The sequence below is a fragment of the Epinephelus lanceolatus genome, chromosome 7, assembly GCF_041903045.1.
Source record: "Epinephelus lanceolatus isolate andai-2023 chromosome 7, ASM4190304v1, whole genome shotgun sequence".
In the NCBI taxonomy this organism is placed as follows: Eukaryota; Metazoa; Chordata; class Actinopteri; order Perciformes; family Serranidae; genus Epinephelus; species Epinephelus lanceolatus.
The window spans coordinates 30,306,354-30,322,660 of NC_135740.1; the positions used below are offsets into that span (position 1 = coordinate 30,306,354).

Genomic DNA, 16,307 nt, shown 5'->3' on the forward strand with positions numbered 1-16,307 from the left:
TTCCTCATTCCTGTCGTCCATACTTGTTTTTCCAGCAGGCAGGAATGTGGTCACTCCGCTGCAGGAGGGAAGCCTCTCCTCTAAACTTCCTCTACAACGCAATTACACTCGCTGTAAGCTTTGTTTCCTTGCGTCACATCACCTTTACACCTGTGCAGAGGTGAGGAGGGAGGAGGAGTCCGGCTAGGAAGGTGACGGATAAAAGCGCAGGCAGGCTGAAGATGCGGGAAGCTGCTGCAGCTGAGTCGAGATAACGAGTTCATCATGGGTAACTGGATTATCAACAATGGCCTTACATCGTTCATACTGGTGAGTTCTTATTTACATCTTAGGAATTTAATATTTAAAATCGCAGAGATGCTCAACGGTGACATGAGGGAGAATTTACGCACAGCATTTGTGCGTAAAATGCGCAGGTATTCCGTTAAAAAAACCTGAATGTCAAAACTCCTGCTTCGCAAACCCAAATAAGATTAACAGTAATGAACTTTGTGATGGATCCTGGCTGCAGGTGGTGTGGATGGGCATCAACATCTTCCTTTTCGTCTGGTTTTACTTATTCTACGATTTGGGGGATCAGTTTTTCTACACGCGTCATCTTTTAGGGGTGAGTAAAAAACAGATGAAGACGTCAGCCATGAGGCTTGTTCATACTCATAATAATAAATACATATATTCATATTTCAGTCTGCCTTGGCCTGGGCCAGAGCTCCAGCGGCTGTCCTCAACTTTAACTGCATGCTGATCCTGCTGCCTGTGTGCAGGAACCTGCTGTCTCTGATCCGAGGCTCCTTCGTGGTAAGATGAGGATGTTTAAATGTCACAGCAGGGCGAGGTGAACTCAGTTTTACTGTCATTATCTCATTAAAGTGGAATATCTTCGTGCTGGCACACAAACAAGTTTGACTGCTGCATGTCCGGGAAACCTATCCCTTTTCTCCTCATTTTATTATTTGGTGTTAAAATACTTTTAAAACACATTTTTACAACAGTTTAAGGTTCATTTTAATGTCGTCAGATTCAATACTGCCTAGTTTTGTGCCTCACTTAGTTTTTTCCTTTTATTGATAATGTTTTGTAAAGAACTTATGGCTGCACCTCTTTACTAAATGTGCTATAAAAACACAAGCTGTTGTTCTTAAAGGGACAGATCACTCCAAAATCAGAAACATATTTTTCCTCTTTACAGTGCCGTTTATCAGTCTAGATTGTTCTGCCTTCTCTCCAGTATAATGGAACTAGATATCACTCAGCTTGTGGTGCTCAAAGTGCCAAAAAATACATGTGAAAAACTCAACAGCAATGTCTCTTTCCAGAAATCATGACCTGGGGTCCGTTTCACAAAGCAGGTTCAACAAACTCTGAGTCTAATCCTGAACTCTGAGTTGATCTACTCTGAGTTTCTGGTTCCAGAACAGCTGATTTGAATCAGTTTAATCAACTCAGAGTAGTTTCACCTGGAGTTAAGCGCGTGCACCACAACTATAAAAAGCCAGCATCAATGGAGCCCCGATTCGACGAGTCACCATAGCAACGGGGAAGAGGAGGGCTGCGTTTTTCACCCCACTAGAATTAGAAATCTTAATGCGCTCATACGGCGAGTTTGCACACGTTTTCAAAAAGAAGTACAACACCGCTGCAGCTGCAAAAGAGAGGGAGACGGCGTGGGAGAACATTGCTGCTCGGGTCAATGCGTAAGTTTAAATGTAGTCCTTTGCAATCACAATAATATTACAGGGGAAAACTGCTTGAATGGTAGCCTATTAATTTATTTCATTTAGGTGCAATCCCGCGGGGGAGAAGCGCACTTGGCAGCAGTTTAGGATGAAATATAAAAACATTGTTCAAACAGGTAAGACCTCGGCATAATCTCATGGGGGTACCTCATTCTGATCATGTTTTACATTGTAAAGTAAATATTAAGTGGCTGTTTGACTGTGCAGTTGTTTTATCCCCAACATAATGCTGTTTTCACACACATAAATATCTTCTCATCTATATCATGTTCTGTTAAATAATTAAGCCTATTTAAACTAACACAGACTTCTACTCAGCGAACAGAAAGAAGGCAGATGCCCATAAAACGAGCACACTTTTCTGACCGCCCTGCATACAGTTGCCTTACTCAAGTGCTCAGCATCTCCGACATTGTACAAAAAACTTCCATTTGCAAAGAAACGCAGCGCAACACACAATATCTGCTGGGATGTGAGAGCATGACTACGATTGGTAATGTTGCAAATGTAAGGACGGATTAGGTTGTGTAGATGATGGACTGTGACGTGAAACGGTACAGCTCAAAAAGATAATTGTGTGGAAATGCTAAAACATCTATGCGCGGTCTGATAACCATCTCCCGACGAATATTTAATTCTCTGCGCAGTAATGCTGCACCTTCATCCACAGGATCGTTATCAAAAGGACATGCCATGTTAGTGAAAAAAGTCGACACCTACTGTGCCTAATGGACTTCTAATATACTGACTCTGATTTTTTTAAAATGACAGACGGCAGAACTAGGCTACGCCAAAACTCGCCTGCTGACTGAATGAATGAGGAAATCAAATGGAGTGTGTGGCTCTGAAAGAGGGCGGAGACAGAGAGAAACTCGAGGTTCATCGACAAAAAGAGTTCTCGGTCAGTTCCTCAACTGACCGAGAGCTTAAGTTACCTCTCTCTCTGAAACAGGCTAGAGTTACCCCTCTTTCTCTGGTTTGAGTTACCTCCCTTTTTGAAACGGAAAACTCAGAGTTTCCCTCATTTCAGGGATAACAGACTCTGAGTTTTCACTAAACCTGCTTTGTGAAACGGACCCCTGGTTATTCAAGATAATTTTTATTTTTATTTATTTGTTTATTTGTACAGGGACAGTGCACATTAATGAACATTTCTGTAAATGTGCCAGTTTTAGCTGAGTAGCTAGTGTCCAACTGCAGTCCCCAGGCAAGGTGCTAAATGCCAGCTAAAAGAAAAAAACATTACAATCAACATTTCGTAGTAACAGTAAAATATACAGCACAGCACATATAAAAGCACATGGATCAGAATAGAAGGCATAACACACACAGTAAAAGACAAGAAGTGGCACATAATCACATTGGAAAGCACATCAAGCACATTAAAAGACAGGAAAATAAGCTTCAGCCAGCAGGTAGGTTGCATCAGGCAAACAGACAAACATAGTAGCAATGCAGCATATTAGCAGGACACCAGGAACAAACAATACAGAGCAATACGAAACAAAACGCAATGCACATTTAAGCAACATGTAAGCAAGCGAAACAGATAAGCAGATAGGCAGTCAAGCAGGCAATATGGAGGCAGAGAGGCATGCAAGCAGGTAGACAGAATTATAGTATTAGTATGGACTACTGATTGTGATCGCAGGCCTGATTATCTTTTAACCATACTTTAGAGTAGAGTGTGTTTGAAAGCTTTGTGTGTTTCAATATTACAAATGTGTGGTGGTAATGAGTTCCAGAACTGGGCAGCTCACACTGAGAAGGCTGACTGGCTGAAGGAACTTTTACTCAGTGGTATGATGAGAGTAGTTGTTGAGGCCGATCGGTCAGTTTGCTGCTCAATGTAAAAAAGTCGGCAAGTGGTGGTGGAGCCAAACCATGGAGAATTTTGAAAACTAGATTTATGTTGTGAAATTTTACAGTGTTATTCCAGCTTAAAAGGACATGCTTGTCCAGGACACTGCAGTGATGATAACGAAAGGATTTCTTGTCCAGGACAGACCTTGTTGTGAGCAGTTGTTGTGAGCAGCCATACCACCATGCAGAAGGAAGTACGCATCTACTGCTCGCTCACCTAGCACCACTGAGCTAACTAAAGTTACAGCTCAGCCAAGGAGGACACCATTATCTCCACTTCTTACGTTGTCACGAGCACATGCCTCTCATCCATGAGTAGATAAACACTTGCTTCTGCATGGTGATACGGTTGGTGGATATAGTTATGCAGAAAAAAGATTCCCACATGAAACTGCTCCCAACAATGTTTGTGGACTATGTTGAGTAACCAGGTCATGATTTCTGGAAAGAGACATTACTGTTGAGTTTGTCAAATGTATTTTTTTGGTGGTTTGAGCACCACAAGCTGAGTGACATCTAGTTCCATTATATTGGAGAGAAGGCAGACATCTCTACGGCAGATATCTCAAACACTCTGCGACACACCAAAACAATCTTGACTGATAAATAGCACTAGGGGTAAGAGGAAGGATATGTATTTTTCATTTTGAGGTGAACTGTCCCTTTAAAGGAATAGTTTGACATTTTGGAAATACACTTAAGTTGCTTTCTTTCTGAGAGCGAGATGAGAAGATCAACACCACTCTTACACCTGTCAGTTAAATATGAAGCTGCAGCCAGAGGTTGGTTAGCTAGCTGGTTAGTTTAGCTCCAAGATTTTAAACAGATAGCCTGGTGCTGCCTAGAGGTTAGAAAATAATCTGTGTAACAGCACCTTCAAAGTGAACTCATTTGCACCTATCTAATTTGTTTCATCTGTACAAAAACTGAGGAAGTTGCTGCTCCTTGCCAAGAAATAGTCTGGCATGTAAACTGCCATAAAACTAGAATTTGATGTTTTTACACTTTGTTTTTTGTTTGTTTTAAGAGCCTTGTTTTCATTTAGAATGACAGATACTCCATTTCTTGTCATTTTCAGTGGGATAGCTTTGAAAAAAGAGCCCTAACAAAACTGACTCTGTCATCTCAACACATCAAATTGGCAAAACAAATACGAGTATTAGTTTTACATTTTTACAACATAATCTAACTCTGACATTCAACCACAAACTGGACAAGTCATGTTTTCCATTACTCCACTAACCCCTCCCTAAACTGACACAGGCACAGGTCAGGTAGGTTTCAGTAACGGCTGTGGAAAGATGTCCTTTGTCCTTTTCTTTGACTTCACACTTATTTTCTTTTCTTCTATCTTTTCAGTGTTGCGGCAGATCAATGAGGAAACAACTGGACAAAAATCTGAGTTTCCACAAACTGGTGGCGTACATGATCGGTCTGATGACAGGTGAGTATTTCTCCTTCAGTCTTTCCTTCCCTCTGACAATAGTCTTTGTTTAAAGATGAACATCAGGAATGGGTTAAGTTATAGCAAAATTACTTTAAAGAGCACAGGCTATTTTTAAAATAACTTATCAACATTTAAATTAGGATTAGAGTTATGCATCTTATTTTATCACTGCCACAGGTGCAGATATGGGTATATGTGGCACTGAATCTGCAGAAGAAAAGTAAGACAAAAATGAATCAAACTTTCATCAATCAAAGATGTGTACTTAAGAATGAGCTTTCTGCCTTAATTACACATGATACTTTGTGTGCAGGATTCTGGTGAATTGTTAACTATCTCCCACTCTGTGCAAACATGTCTGACCCGTAGCTTATCAGTGTTTATCAGGTGGTTTCCTTGAGTACGACACAGAGGAGTAAAGAAAACAAAGTTTTCAGTGTTTCCTGGTGGTGACGTTAAAGTGAGAGGAGTATAAGTGGAAAAAAAGACTTATATTGTATAGATTTTATCAGAGGTGTGGACTCAGGTCACAGATTTAATGACTTAAGTCCGACGCAACGAAATTAAAAAAGACTTGCAGTTCATTTTGGACCTAAACACAGATGAATCATGACTGTCCTTTGACTTAAAAATACTTGGTACCTTACCCCAAGCCCGAAAAGTATGATACTGTGTGCAGCAAATCCATTTATCTCTCATTCATTTCCTGAATTAACTAACATTAACACTGTTCATTCAATCCAGCAGCATCCAGTCAAGCTGCAGGAGAGAAACGTGAAGAACTATGTAACATTAATGAGCACCAGTTGGAGAAAATTATCCCTAGATAATTTATTTTCTGTACAAAATCCTTCGGAGATGAACAATAAAATGAAAGAGAGAGACACACAGTGACCTCCAGCACACTTGTTTTAACAAATAAATAAAAATGTTAAGAGCACATTATAATTTGTAAAAGACTCAAAACTCAAAGTTTAGGACTCTGGACTTAAGTGCAAGCTGCTTGCGATCTTTCCCTCTTCTCAAATGAAGCCAGGGACAACAGCAACATTTAACAAAGATAAAAATACATAATTTGGCTCCACTACAACTCACAAGGTTCACCGACAAAACAACTGTCTTATTCTAAACACATTTTCCAAAGTAATGTAACATGCTAACATTATTAGCACAAGCCTATGGCATTTTACATTGTATAAATTAGCCTAGCAACGAGCGGCGATTTCCTCTGCTCATATGAAGCCAGGATAAATCACACACAAGACTTAAAATGCTATTTCTGTGGAGGCTTTATTGTCTTCACAATTTATTGTTTCTTATTTGTGAAATTAAAGTAAATAAAAGCTTTGTTTCTGCTGAAGGAAATGGTTTCAGCTTACACATATAGACAGGAGGTCTGCGTCACCGCCACATTTCTGGGGAGGTGCACGTCAGGCATATACAGATGCTGGTCATATAATTAGAATATCATGAAAAAGTTGATTTATTTCAGTAATTCCATTCAAAAAGTGAAACTTGTATACATTCATTCCACACAGACTGATATATTTCAAGTGTTTATTTCTTTTAATTTTGATGATTATAACTGACAACTAATGAAAACCCCAAATTCAGTATCTCAGAAAATTAGAATATTGTGAAAAGGTGCAATATTGAAGACACCTGGTGCCACACTCTAATCAGCTAATTAACTCAAAACACCTGTAAAGGCCTTTAAATGGTCTCTCAGTCTAGTTCTGTAGGCTACACAATCATGGGGAAGACTGCTGACTTGACAGTTGTCCAAAAGACGACCATTGACACCTTGCACAAGGAGGGCAAGACACAAAAGGTCATTGCTAAAGAGGCTGGCTGTTCACAGAGCTCTGTGTCCAAGCACATTAATAGAGAGGCGAAGGGAAGGAAAAGATATGGTAGAAAAAAGTGTACAAGCAATAGGGATAACCGCACCCTGGAGAGGTTTGTGAAACAAAACCCATTCAAAAATGTGGGGGACATTCACAAAGAATGGACTGCAGCTGGAGTCAGTGCTTCAAGAACCACCACGCACCGACGTATGCAAGACATGGGTTTCAGCTGTTGCGTTCCTTGTGTCAAGCCACTCTTGAACAAGAGACAGCATCAGAAGCGTCTTGCCTGGGCTAAAGACAAAAAGGACTGGACTGCTGCTGAGTGGTCCAAAGTTATGTTCTCTGATGAAAGTAAATTTTGCATTTCCTTTGGAAATCAAGGTCCCAGAGTCTGGAGGAAGAGAGGAGAGGCACAGAATCCACGTTGCTTGAGGTCCAGTGTAAAATTTCCACAGTCAGTGATGGTTTGGGGTGCCATGTCATCTGCTGGTGTTGGTCCACTGTGTTTTCTGAGGTCCAAGGTCAATGCAGCCGTCTACCAGGAAGTTTTAGAGCACTTCATGCTTCCTGCTGCTGACCAACTTTATGGAGATGCAGATTTCATTTTCCAACAGGACTTGGCACCTGCACACAGTGCCAAAGCTACCAGTACCTGGTTTAAGGACCATGGTGTCCCTGTTCTTGATTGGCCAGCAAACTCGCCTGACCTTAACCCCATAGAAAATCTATGGGGTATTGTGAAGAGGAAGATGCGACACACCAGACCCAACAATGCAGAAGAGCTGAAGGCCACTATCAGAGCAACCTGGGCTCTCATACCACCTGAGCAGTGCCACAGACTGATCGATTCCATGCCACGCCGCATTGTTGCAGTAATTCAGGCAAAAGGAGCCCCAACTAAGTATTGAGTGCTGTACATGCTCATGCTTTTCATGTTCATACTTTTCAGTTGGCCAACATTTCTAAAAATCCTTTTTTTGTATTGGTCTTCAGTAATATTCTAATTTTCTGAGATACTGAATTTGGGATTTTCATTAGTTGTCAGTTATAATCATCAAAATTAAAAGAAAAAAACATTTGAAATATATCAGTCTGTGTGTAATGAATGAATATAATATACAAGTTTCACTTTTTGAATGGAATTACTGAAATAAATCAACTTTTTGATGATATTCTAATTATATGACCAGCACCTGTAAATTCCACCTTACTTGTGACTTGCAAAACAATGACTTGGCTCCACCTCTGCCTTTTGTAACAGATGTCTTCTTTTTTCTCAGTAAGACACACAGACACAGGTCAAAATGTTAAAAAGGGTCATAGTTACATTTTTGCAAGGGGAGTGGGCAAACAGTAAACAAAGTCTAAAATAAATATTGACCGAAGGCGTATTTAAAAGAGTTTTCTCTCAGACTTCTTTTCAAAGAGAAGAGGGAATCTTGACCCTGCAAACATTGAAAATCCAACAATCTTAGCTGTAAACTGACATAAAAGTGTTTACGTTCAAATCAGCAGCCTCTTATCCCCAACAGTAATCAGACTTCAGCAGGCAGATTGAACATCATGCATCAGCACTAACGTGTCTCCTCTCTGTGTCCCGACAGCTGTGCATATGATCGCCCATCTGTTGAACGTGGAGTGGTACAACAACAGCAGGCGAGGAGTTTACGATAAACTCAGCACGGCTCTGTCCAACCTGGAGGATACAGAAAACACCACCTACCTGAACCCGATCCGCACAACAAACGTCGTAAGTTATCATAACTGATTAGAATGAAATAAGACACAGGGAGACAAAGAAAATCCCTTCTTAGCATATTTATTTTTCATGTTTCAAGTTGAAGCAGAGGACTTGAATTTTGTACAGAAATTAAACATATTTTCACCATAAATTGATGCAGAAAGCCATAAATCAGTGCATAAAAATTCACCAGACTTTCTTCGTTTTGTGTCTCAGGATGCGCAGCAGACTCCAACCTACTTTGTCTTCACCACCATCGCCGGCCTCACAGGGGTCATCATCACGCTGGCCCTCATCCTCATCATCACCTCCTCCATGGAGGTCATCAGACGGAGCTACTTTGAGGTCTTCTGGTACACCCACCATCTCTTCGTCATCTTCTTTGCTGGTCTGGTGTTTCACGGAGCCGGGTAAGGGACAAGTCTCAGCTTTCTGGTCTTTTAAAAAACGTTACTGCTGTTATTGCAGAGAAGGTTTTAACTCGTCTGTCCCATCTGCAGCTTCATCGTGAGGAGACAAGTGTCAACAGACCCACCGCACAACTTCACCTTGTGTAAAGACCGCAGTGATGACTGGGGACGGATCCCCGAGTGTCCCATCCCTCAGTTTGCAGGAGGGCCAGCGCAGGTTTGTCTTTTTAAATCTCAGTACACTCAGGAGCTGCATTTTATTCTGTAACAGCCTTAAAAACTGTTACTACCATCTTACTTACTTAAAGTGGAAACAGACAACTTTCCCTGCCCCCTGTAGTGTTTCCAGGTGGTATTATTTTTGGCGCTGCTGTTGCAAAGGCAACCAGATTGTTTTCTCTTTTCCTCAGAGCCCAGCTATGTGGCTCTTTTCCCTCTGCCGGGTAGAGTTTCCACAGTTACTTTGGTTGCTTCACTGTCTGACTTTTCCGCTACTGGAGATACTCTTTGGCAACTGGGGATAACTGCCCATGGATGTATAGACAGAACAGGATATAGCTTTGGAGACAGAGCCCTGCTCATTTCTGATAAAGTTGCTCAGTGCAGGCTCCGAGAAAGTGCAGCAGACTCAAGCGGGATTCATACTTGTGCGTTGCATGTCGCCTACACCGTTGTGAGCATTTATACTTGTGCCGTGGTGTGTCTGTGTCACTCTGCAGTTACGCCTCCAAAATATTAGTCGGCAGCGGGGTTTTTGTGAAGTGCTGTGGAGTTTAGTTGATTCAAAACACACATTAAACACACATTAAACATGGCTTAATAGAGACAATTTCAAACTCAAATACACAAACCAGCTTCACTATAACTCACAGCATTCATAGACAAACACTTGTCTTTATCTGGACACATTTTCCCCACAAAAATAACATGCTAATGTTATTAGCACAAGCCTATGGCATTTTACATTGTATAAATTAGCCTAGCAACAAGTGGAGATTTCCTCTGCTCATATGAAGCCAGGATAAATCCCTATGATTAAAAATGCAATTTTTGTGGAGGCTTTATTGTCTTCGCAATTTATTGTTTCTTCCACTGAGGGAAATGGTCTCAGCTTAGAACAATACACAGGAGGTCTGCGTCACCGCAATGTGTAGTTACATGTCTAAGGAAGTGCACATCAGGCTACGGCCAGCTGAGTGGCTAACTTCCAGTTTAGCACTCCACCACTTTGAATGGGGATGAAATGATTAAATCGTGTAGCTCTTCTGGATTTTCAAAATGTTATCGGAGTGAATTTATCAGTTCTAATAGTGGAACAGGTCATTTTGTTGTGGTTGTGATGCTCAAAATCAGTGTATTCACTGATTTACAGACGTCTCTTTCACAATCAAAGTCAATGGGGCAAAGTCATTTTGGGCCTCATGACATCACATGACGGACCTGGATGTTGTAGTTCCACTGTTTGCCCACTATGACAAAATTGTCTTCAAAGCCTGGTGCTAATGTTGGAGTATTCAAGATCAGTTTAGGCCTTGAGACAACTCTTTGAAGGTCTTGGTCTCGTCTTGCACTTGACTCGGCATTTTTACTTGGTCTTGTCTCGGTCTCAGACAAAGAGGACTCTGGGTTGACTGGTCAAGATCATAACCGCAGGAATATCACTAAACTGCCTGTGTGCAAAAGGAGTGTTGAATTAAGATGGTTTGGTTGATTACAGCTCCTCAGTGTTTGTATTTGTTTGCTCAAAGTAAACAAAAGAAAATTGCCACACTTAAAATTAACTTCTGCAGTGTCTTTTGATTATTTTGACTACTGTGTTGGTGGTGCAATGGTTAACGCACTTCCTTTGTGCCATAAATCAAGCCCACATTTCCCAGGAAAAGGTTCCCAGTGGCAGACAGAATGCATAGTGAAAGTTAGGCTTATAGGAACCAGTCTAATGCAAAAACCTTCCCTGTTTCCACTTTAAACTCCACGACTACCAGCACAAATAGCAGCATCATTTGTGATTTGTAAAATCTTGTTTTGCTTCATTTCAGACCTGGTGGTGGGTGATCGGCCCGATGATTCTGTATATCTGTGAACGTCTGCTGCGTTTGATTCGTTACATGCAGAGAGTCCAGTACAGGAGGGTACGTTTGATTCATTCATCTTTCCTGCTGAGGTGTTTTTTTTTTTGTTTTTTTTTTGGTAGATGATGTTATGGTGACCTCATCTGTTGGCTCTTTCAGATCGTGATGCATCCATCCAAGGTGCTGGAGCTGCAGCTGGTGAAGGACGGTTTCAAAATGGAGGTGGGTCAGTACGTCTTCCTGAACTGTCCGGTCATTTCCCAGCTGGAGTGGCACCCGTTCACCATGACCTGCGCCCCCGAGGAGGACGCAATCAGCATCCACATCCGCTCGGCCGGCGACTGGACAGACAAACTCATCGACATCATGCAGCAGCTACCAGAGGGAGCACAGGGACCCAAGTGAGTACTCACAGTGTTAGTGAAGACATTTAATGCAGCCACCATGGTGGAGTTTTAAACCCCTGTGGGTCTGATTTTACTGGCACTTTGGTCCTTTTTCTCTGGGCAGTAATTATGATATATACTGGGAGGGACAATCAGTGTCAAACACTGTACTGTTTCTCTATTTTAGTAGAGAAATGGCACTACAGTGTGTGCACTTTTCCTGTGTGGCCCTCAGTCATTTTCTGGCTCACTAAAATGGCACTTTAGTCATCAAAACTTTCACCAAGAAGTACCAAATATGTAATAAATTTGTTTCAAAATGGTGAATTTAGCTGTTAGGTTTCTAAAAACTTATGGAGGGAAATTCCCACGGACCTTCTGTCAATAATGTAAATAGGTGGTTACAGCCCGGCTTTTCCTGGGTCGTTTGTGTGTGTAAACTCCCATGTTACTGTTTCAACTTAAAAGTACTGTTTATAACTCTGGAGAAAGATAATTGATTATTGAGTCACATTCCAAGATCATCAGATACGGTCACTTTGAGACTCAACAATCAAATATCTTTCTCCAGAGTCACATACAGCACCTTTAAATCATTGTTTCCTTGTCCTCTTGAGGTTGAGGGTGATTTTGCTCCACTGCTGGGCTGCTCAGTGCCAACTTATCCCCTGTATTCCTCATCAAAACCTGAGCCAGTTTTCTCTCAAACTGCCTGTAGCTCTAACAAATCACTTCAATCACATCTATGGACGGGCGAAGAACCTGGCGTCTGCTATAAAAGCTTTGGTATGTGGCACTGGTCCAGTGCTGCATACTTGTCCCTATAAAAACAGACATTAAATAAATAGATATCTTTGAATTCCCAGCAGCTGTTTTGTCAAGGTCATGATTAACTTTGAGCCTCAGATTAAAACAACTAAAGAGCAGATTGCCATGACAACAGCAAGCACAAAATACATCAGAAAGGTGATAATGAGTTACGCTTGGTTTTGTAATGTGATGCCAAGCTACATGAAAGCTGACACGTTCCGCCTTTGTATTGTTTGTAAACGTTTCTCTGTCACTTTGTGGTTTATTTTCCTGCTGACAGTTTATTTATTGTTTCCCAGAATGGGCGTGGACGGACCCTTTGGCACAGCCAGTGAGGACGTGTTTGACTACGAGGTGAGCATGCTGGTCGGTGCCGGCATCGGAGTCACTCCCTTCGCCTCTATCCTCAAGTCCATCTGGTACAAGTTCAAAATCTCCAACCCCAAACTGCGCACCAGAAAGGTAACAACCCAAACAACCATATCAGTGTGCTTTTGACATTTAAACCTGTAGGTCCTGTTATTGTCTCTTAAATAAAGAACACCTTGTGTTTTCACAATCCGCCCGTGTTAGACGACGAGTCATCAGCAGCTCTTTTGTAAGAGGACCATTGTTTAACACGCCTGCTGCCGCTGCTGCATCTGCTTCCTGGTTTCAGATCTACTTCTACTGGCTGTGCCGGGAAACACACGCCTTCGAGTGGTTTGCCGACCTCCTGCAGGTGCTGGAGAAAGAGATGGAGGAGAGAGGGATGGGGGATTTCCTCACCTACAAACTCTTTCTGACCGGATGGGATCAGAATCTTGTGAGTGTATGAATGAGTCACAGATCAAAGTCCAGATAAACAGTGTGAGCTTTCAGCTTGAAAGAAGGACACCACCTGAATGAGGAGGAAAGTTCAGTCAGTATTCATGAACATGAGTTTCTCTCTTAGGGTCAAGTGTTAAACTTGTGATTTCATAGAGTATAAAGTCTGGAGCTGCTCCATAGACAATGAAAAGGAGACTGATATTGTCGACCCACATGAGCTTTACTCTATTGAAGTGTTCTCAGTTATGAGACAGAAAATGTTCCCACATACAGAATCAGAATCAGAAATCCTCTATTGATCCCTAAGAGGAAACTGTGATTTGTTACAGTCACTCTGATGTAAAGAAGCTCCAAATGTTATGCCTGATGACATCGCACACTTTGGTTTTTGGATTTGATTTAGAGTTGTTCATGTTTATTAATATTTCTGGCCTGTCATAGACTGTAGGAATAACCTGTAAGAATTTTGAAAATGGGCTTAGATCCCCTTTAAATCAGTTGTTATCGGTTTTATTTATTTATTTATTTCTTGGTCACAGGCTCGTCATGCCTGGGTTCACGATGATGAGGACGCAGATGTCGTCACTGGGCTGAAACAGAAGACTCACTTTGGCAGACCCGTCTGGGACAAGGAGTTCGAACAAGTCCGCAAAGAGAACCCCACGTAAGATGAAATACTCTTAAAATACCTCAAACCCATTGGTCTTAAACCCAGGATTCAGTTTATCTCTCTGTCCTAAGATGTATTACCAGTGACAGTTATTATACTCATTATTGCATCTTGTATGAAAAGGTTGTGTGGGCAGCTCTAACAGCAGGACATGACAGGCACTGGTTTCAATTTATTTTTAAAGCCCTTAATGGCAGCTTATTTTCATATATCACTTCCTTATTGAAGGTCCAGTGTGTAATATTTTGGGGCATCTATTCTATTGTCAGAAATTGAAAATAATATAAAAGGTATGTTTCTTTATTGTAGAATTGCCTGAAACCAAGAATTGTTGTGTTTGTGTTACCTCAGAATAAGTTTATAGTTTATAATGTTTATATCTACGTACAGAGCAGGTCCTTGTCCACAGCGTCGGCCATTTTGTTTCTACAGTAGCCCAGAACCAAACATTGGCTCTACATACAGCAATTAACATTTACGTACTGGCCACCATAGTTCTCCTGTATGCCTATCACACAGCAGACATTTAATTTGGTGACAATCTGCAACCTCACAACTAGAGGCCGCTGAATCCTGCACACTGGACCTTTAAATTGGTCCTGTAGTCGGTATCTCGTTAAAGTGATTGGATAAATCTTTAGGTCTGTGGATGTGTTTTCTCTTGAATATTTTTTTTGTGTGTGTGCATCTACTCTGTGTTCTTTCGGTGTCATTAAAAATGAGGTGATGCCGATCAGTAATTCCTCAAGATTTAAATAAAGGTTGCATGAATTGATCTCTGATACCTATAAGTTTACTGATCATATTAACAGTGGTGAAAGAAGTATTCATATTCTTTACTGGAGAAAAAGTAGCAGTGAAACGATGTAAAAGTAAAACCCCTGTATTCATATTCATGTATTACTTCTGACCAGTGTTTCAGTAAAGAACCTTGGTTGCCAAAATTATGCCAGCATAAATCTTTGTCATCCATTTTGGATAATCTAACAGGAGTAATATGCTCTGCACAGAATCTTATACTGTATAATCCTAAACCTCACACATTTATTAGATCTCAAAGCCGATAGTGTATCTGACGCCTGAAGTCACTACGTTACTGTCCACCGCTGTTTGCTTTGCACTTCTCACATTAAATCTTTAACCTGTAAATGTAACTCATTGTGTTGTTCTTGCTCGTGTTTTCAGGTCCGTGGTGGGAACGTTCTTGTGTGGCCCTGAAGCTCTCGCAAAAGTTTTGGAGAAGAAATGTGCCAAATACTCAGACGTGGATCCTCGGAAGACCAAATTTTACTTCAACAAGGAGAACTTCTGAGCGAGCACAGCAGCATTTGGGCTTCTTGAAGGACGACAGTTGGTGGAAAGTTTCTTCCACTGTGGATGTAATGTAAAACTATTAATGACAAAGCTGCCCGACAACCTGTTGCACTAGCTGGGTGTTTTTCCCACACTGCAGACTTTACTGCTCATTAATAAAGAGGCAGGGCATGTTGTTTTATCAGGACTACTCAGGGACTTACTCGCTTTCATCACATCTCTTGATCCATAAAATCACAGCCTCATAATCCATTATGACTCATGGCTTATACGGTCAGTTACACTCAGAGGTTCGTAGACTCGTATCATTAATTTAAAGCCGTATTTCTGGAGAAACCTTCGAGTTTCTGATGGCCTGAGAGTATATTGGTTTCTAGGAAGTATTTTACTGTTACTAGATGTCAGGACCTCGGATGTTTTACCTCTGCAGTGCACTTTTTGTTAGCACGCCATTTGGAAAGACTAGCTTTCTTTGCACAAAGACTAACATACTAAAACTGTGTACAACTCAATGTGCTTTAGGATTCTGTAATTGACAATTTAACACTACAGCAGCTCATCTAGGGCTGCAACTAATCAATATTTCCATTATTGAATAATCTGCCAGATTTTTTTTCTTGTGTGAATGTCAGAAAAAATAAATAATTTGCCCATCAGTGTCCCAGATCCAAAGTTAATGTCCTCAGATTCTCATTTTATCGGACTAAGAGTTCAAAACCCAAAAGATTTGGGCTTTTTTTTTTTTTTTTTAACAGGAAAAAAAAAAAAAAAAAAAGCAAATGAATTTCTTGTTTGTCAATATTGTTGATTAATTTTCCATGGATCAATTAATCTTTCTAGCTCTGAATCAGCAGATTTTTATATTTTTAAATCATATTTTCCACTTCAGACAACGAGCCTACGATCAAATACACTGTTAATATCATGTTGTGTTCTTTGACTTTTTAAAGGTTTACTGGTTAAGGAAACAAGTTTCTTGGAAACAGACAATGGTTTATTATAACCCGTCAAATTCTCTGGTATTTCCTTATCAGAGTGATAAGACGACAAGTAAACAAGGAGGAAGACTTCCCGTCACGTAGCCTGTGGGTTAATTATCCCTGAGTGACGTGGAAGGACGTGAGGTTATTGACATAATGTGTTTTAAATCCCCTTTCCTGTGTGTACATACTCATTTTGAATAAACGAATGAAACAAA

General features: G+C 40.9%; 1 protein-coding gene across 1 annotated transcript; it reads left to right on the plus strand.

The window, feature by feature from the left end:
• The first annotated feature begins 30 nt into the window (after positions 1-30).
• Positions 31-16,307, plus strand: nox1 (NADPH oxidase 1). Its single transcript, XM_033633030.2, has 13 exons — positions 31-309; positions 512-607; positions 688-798; positions 4,959-5,043; positions 8,501-8,646; positions 8,854-9,047; positions 9,138-9,264; positions 11,087-11,179; positions 11,279-11,520; positions 12,615-12,777; positions 12,974-13,120; positions 13,665-13,789; positions 14,981-16,307. Exons 1-13 carry the CDS (start codon positions 265-267, stop codon positions 15,105-15,107), a joined length of 1,701 nt encoding a protein of 566 aa, XP_033488921.1. The 5' UTR covers positions 31-264; the 3' UTR covers positions 15,108-16,307.

Bases quoted from the DNA above. Each gene is read 5' to 3' on its own strand.
- nox1 (XM_033633030.2), top strand. From the start codon at position 265: ATGGGTAACTGGATTATCAACAATGGCCTTACATCGTTCATACTG. The intron at 12,778-12,973 runs GTAACAACCCAA...TCCTGGTTTCAG, and splicing joins CCAAACTGCGCACCAGAAAG to ATCTACTTCTACTGGCTGTG. The intron at 13,121-13,664 runs GTGAGTGTATGA...TCTTGGTCACAG, and splicing joins CCGGATGGGATCAGAATCTT to GCTCGTCATGCCTGGGTTCA.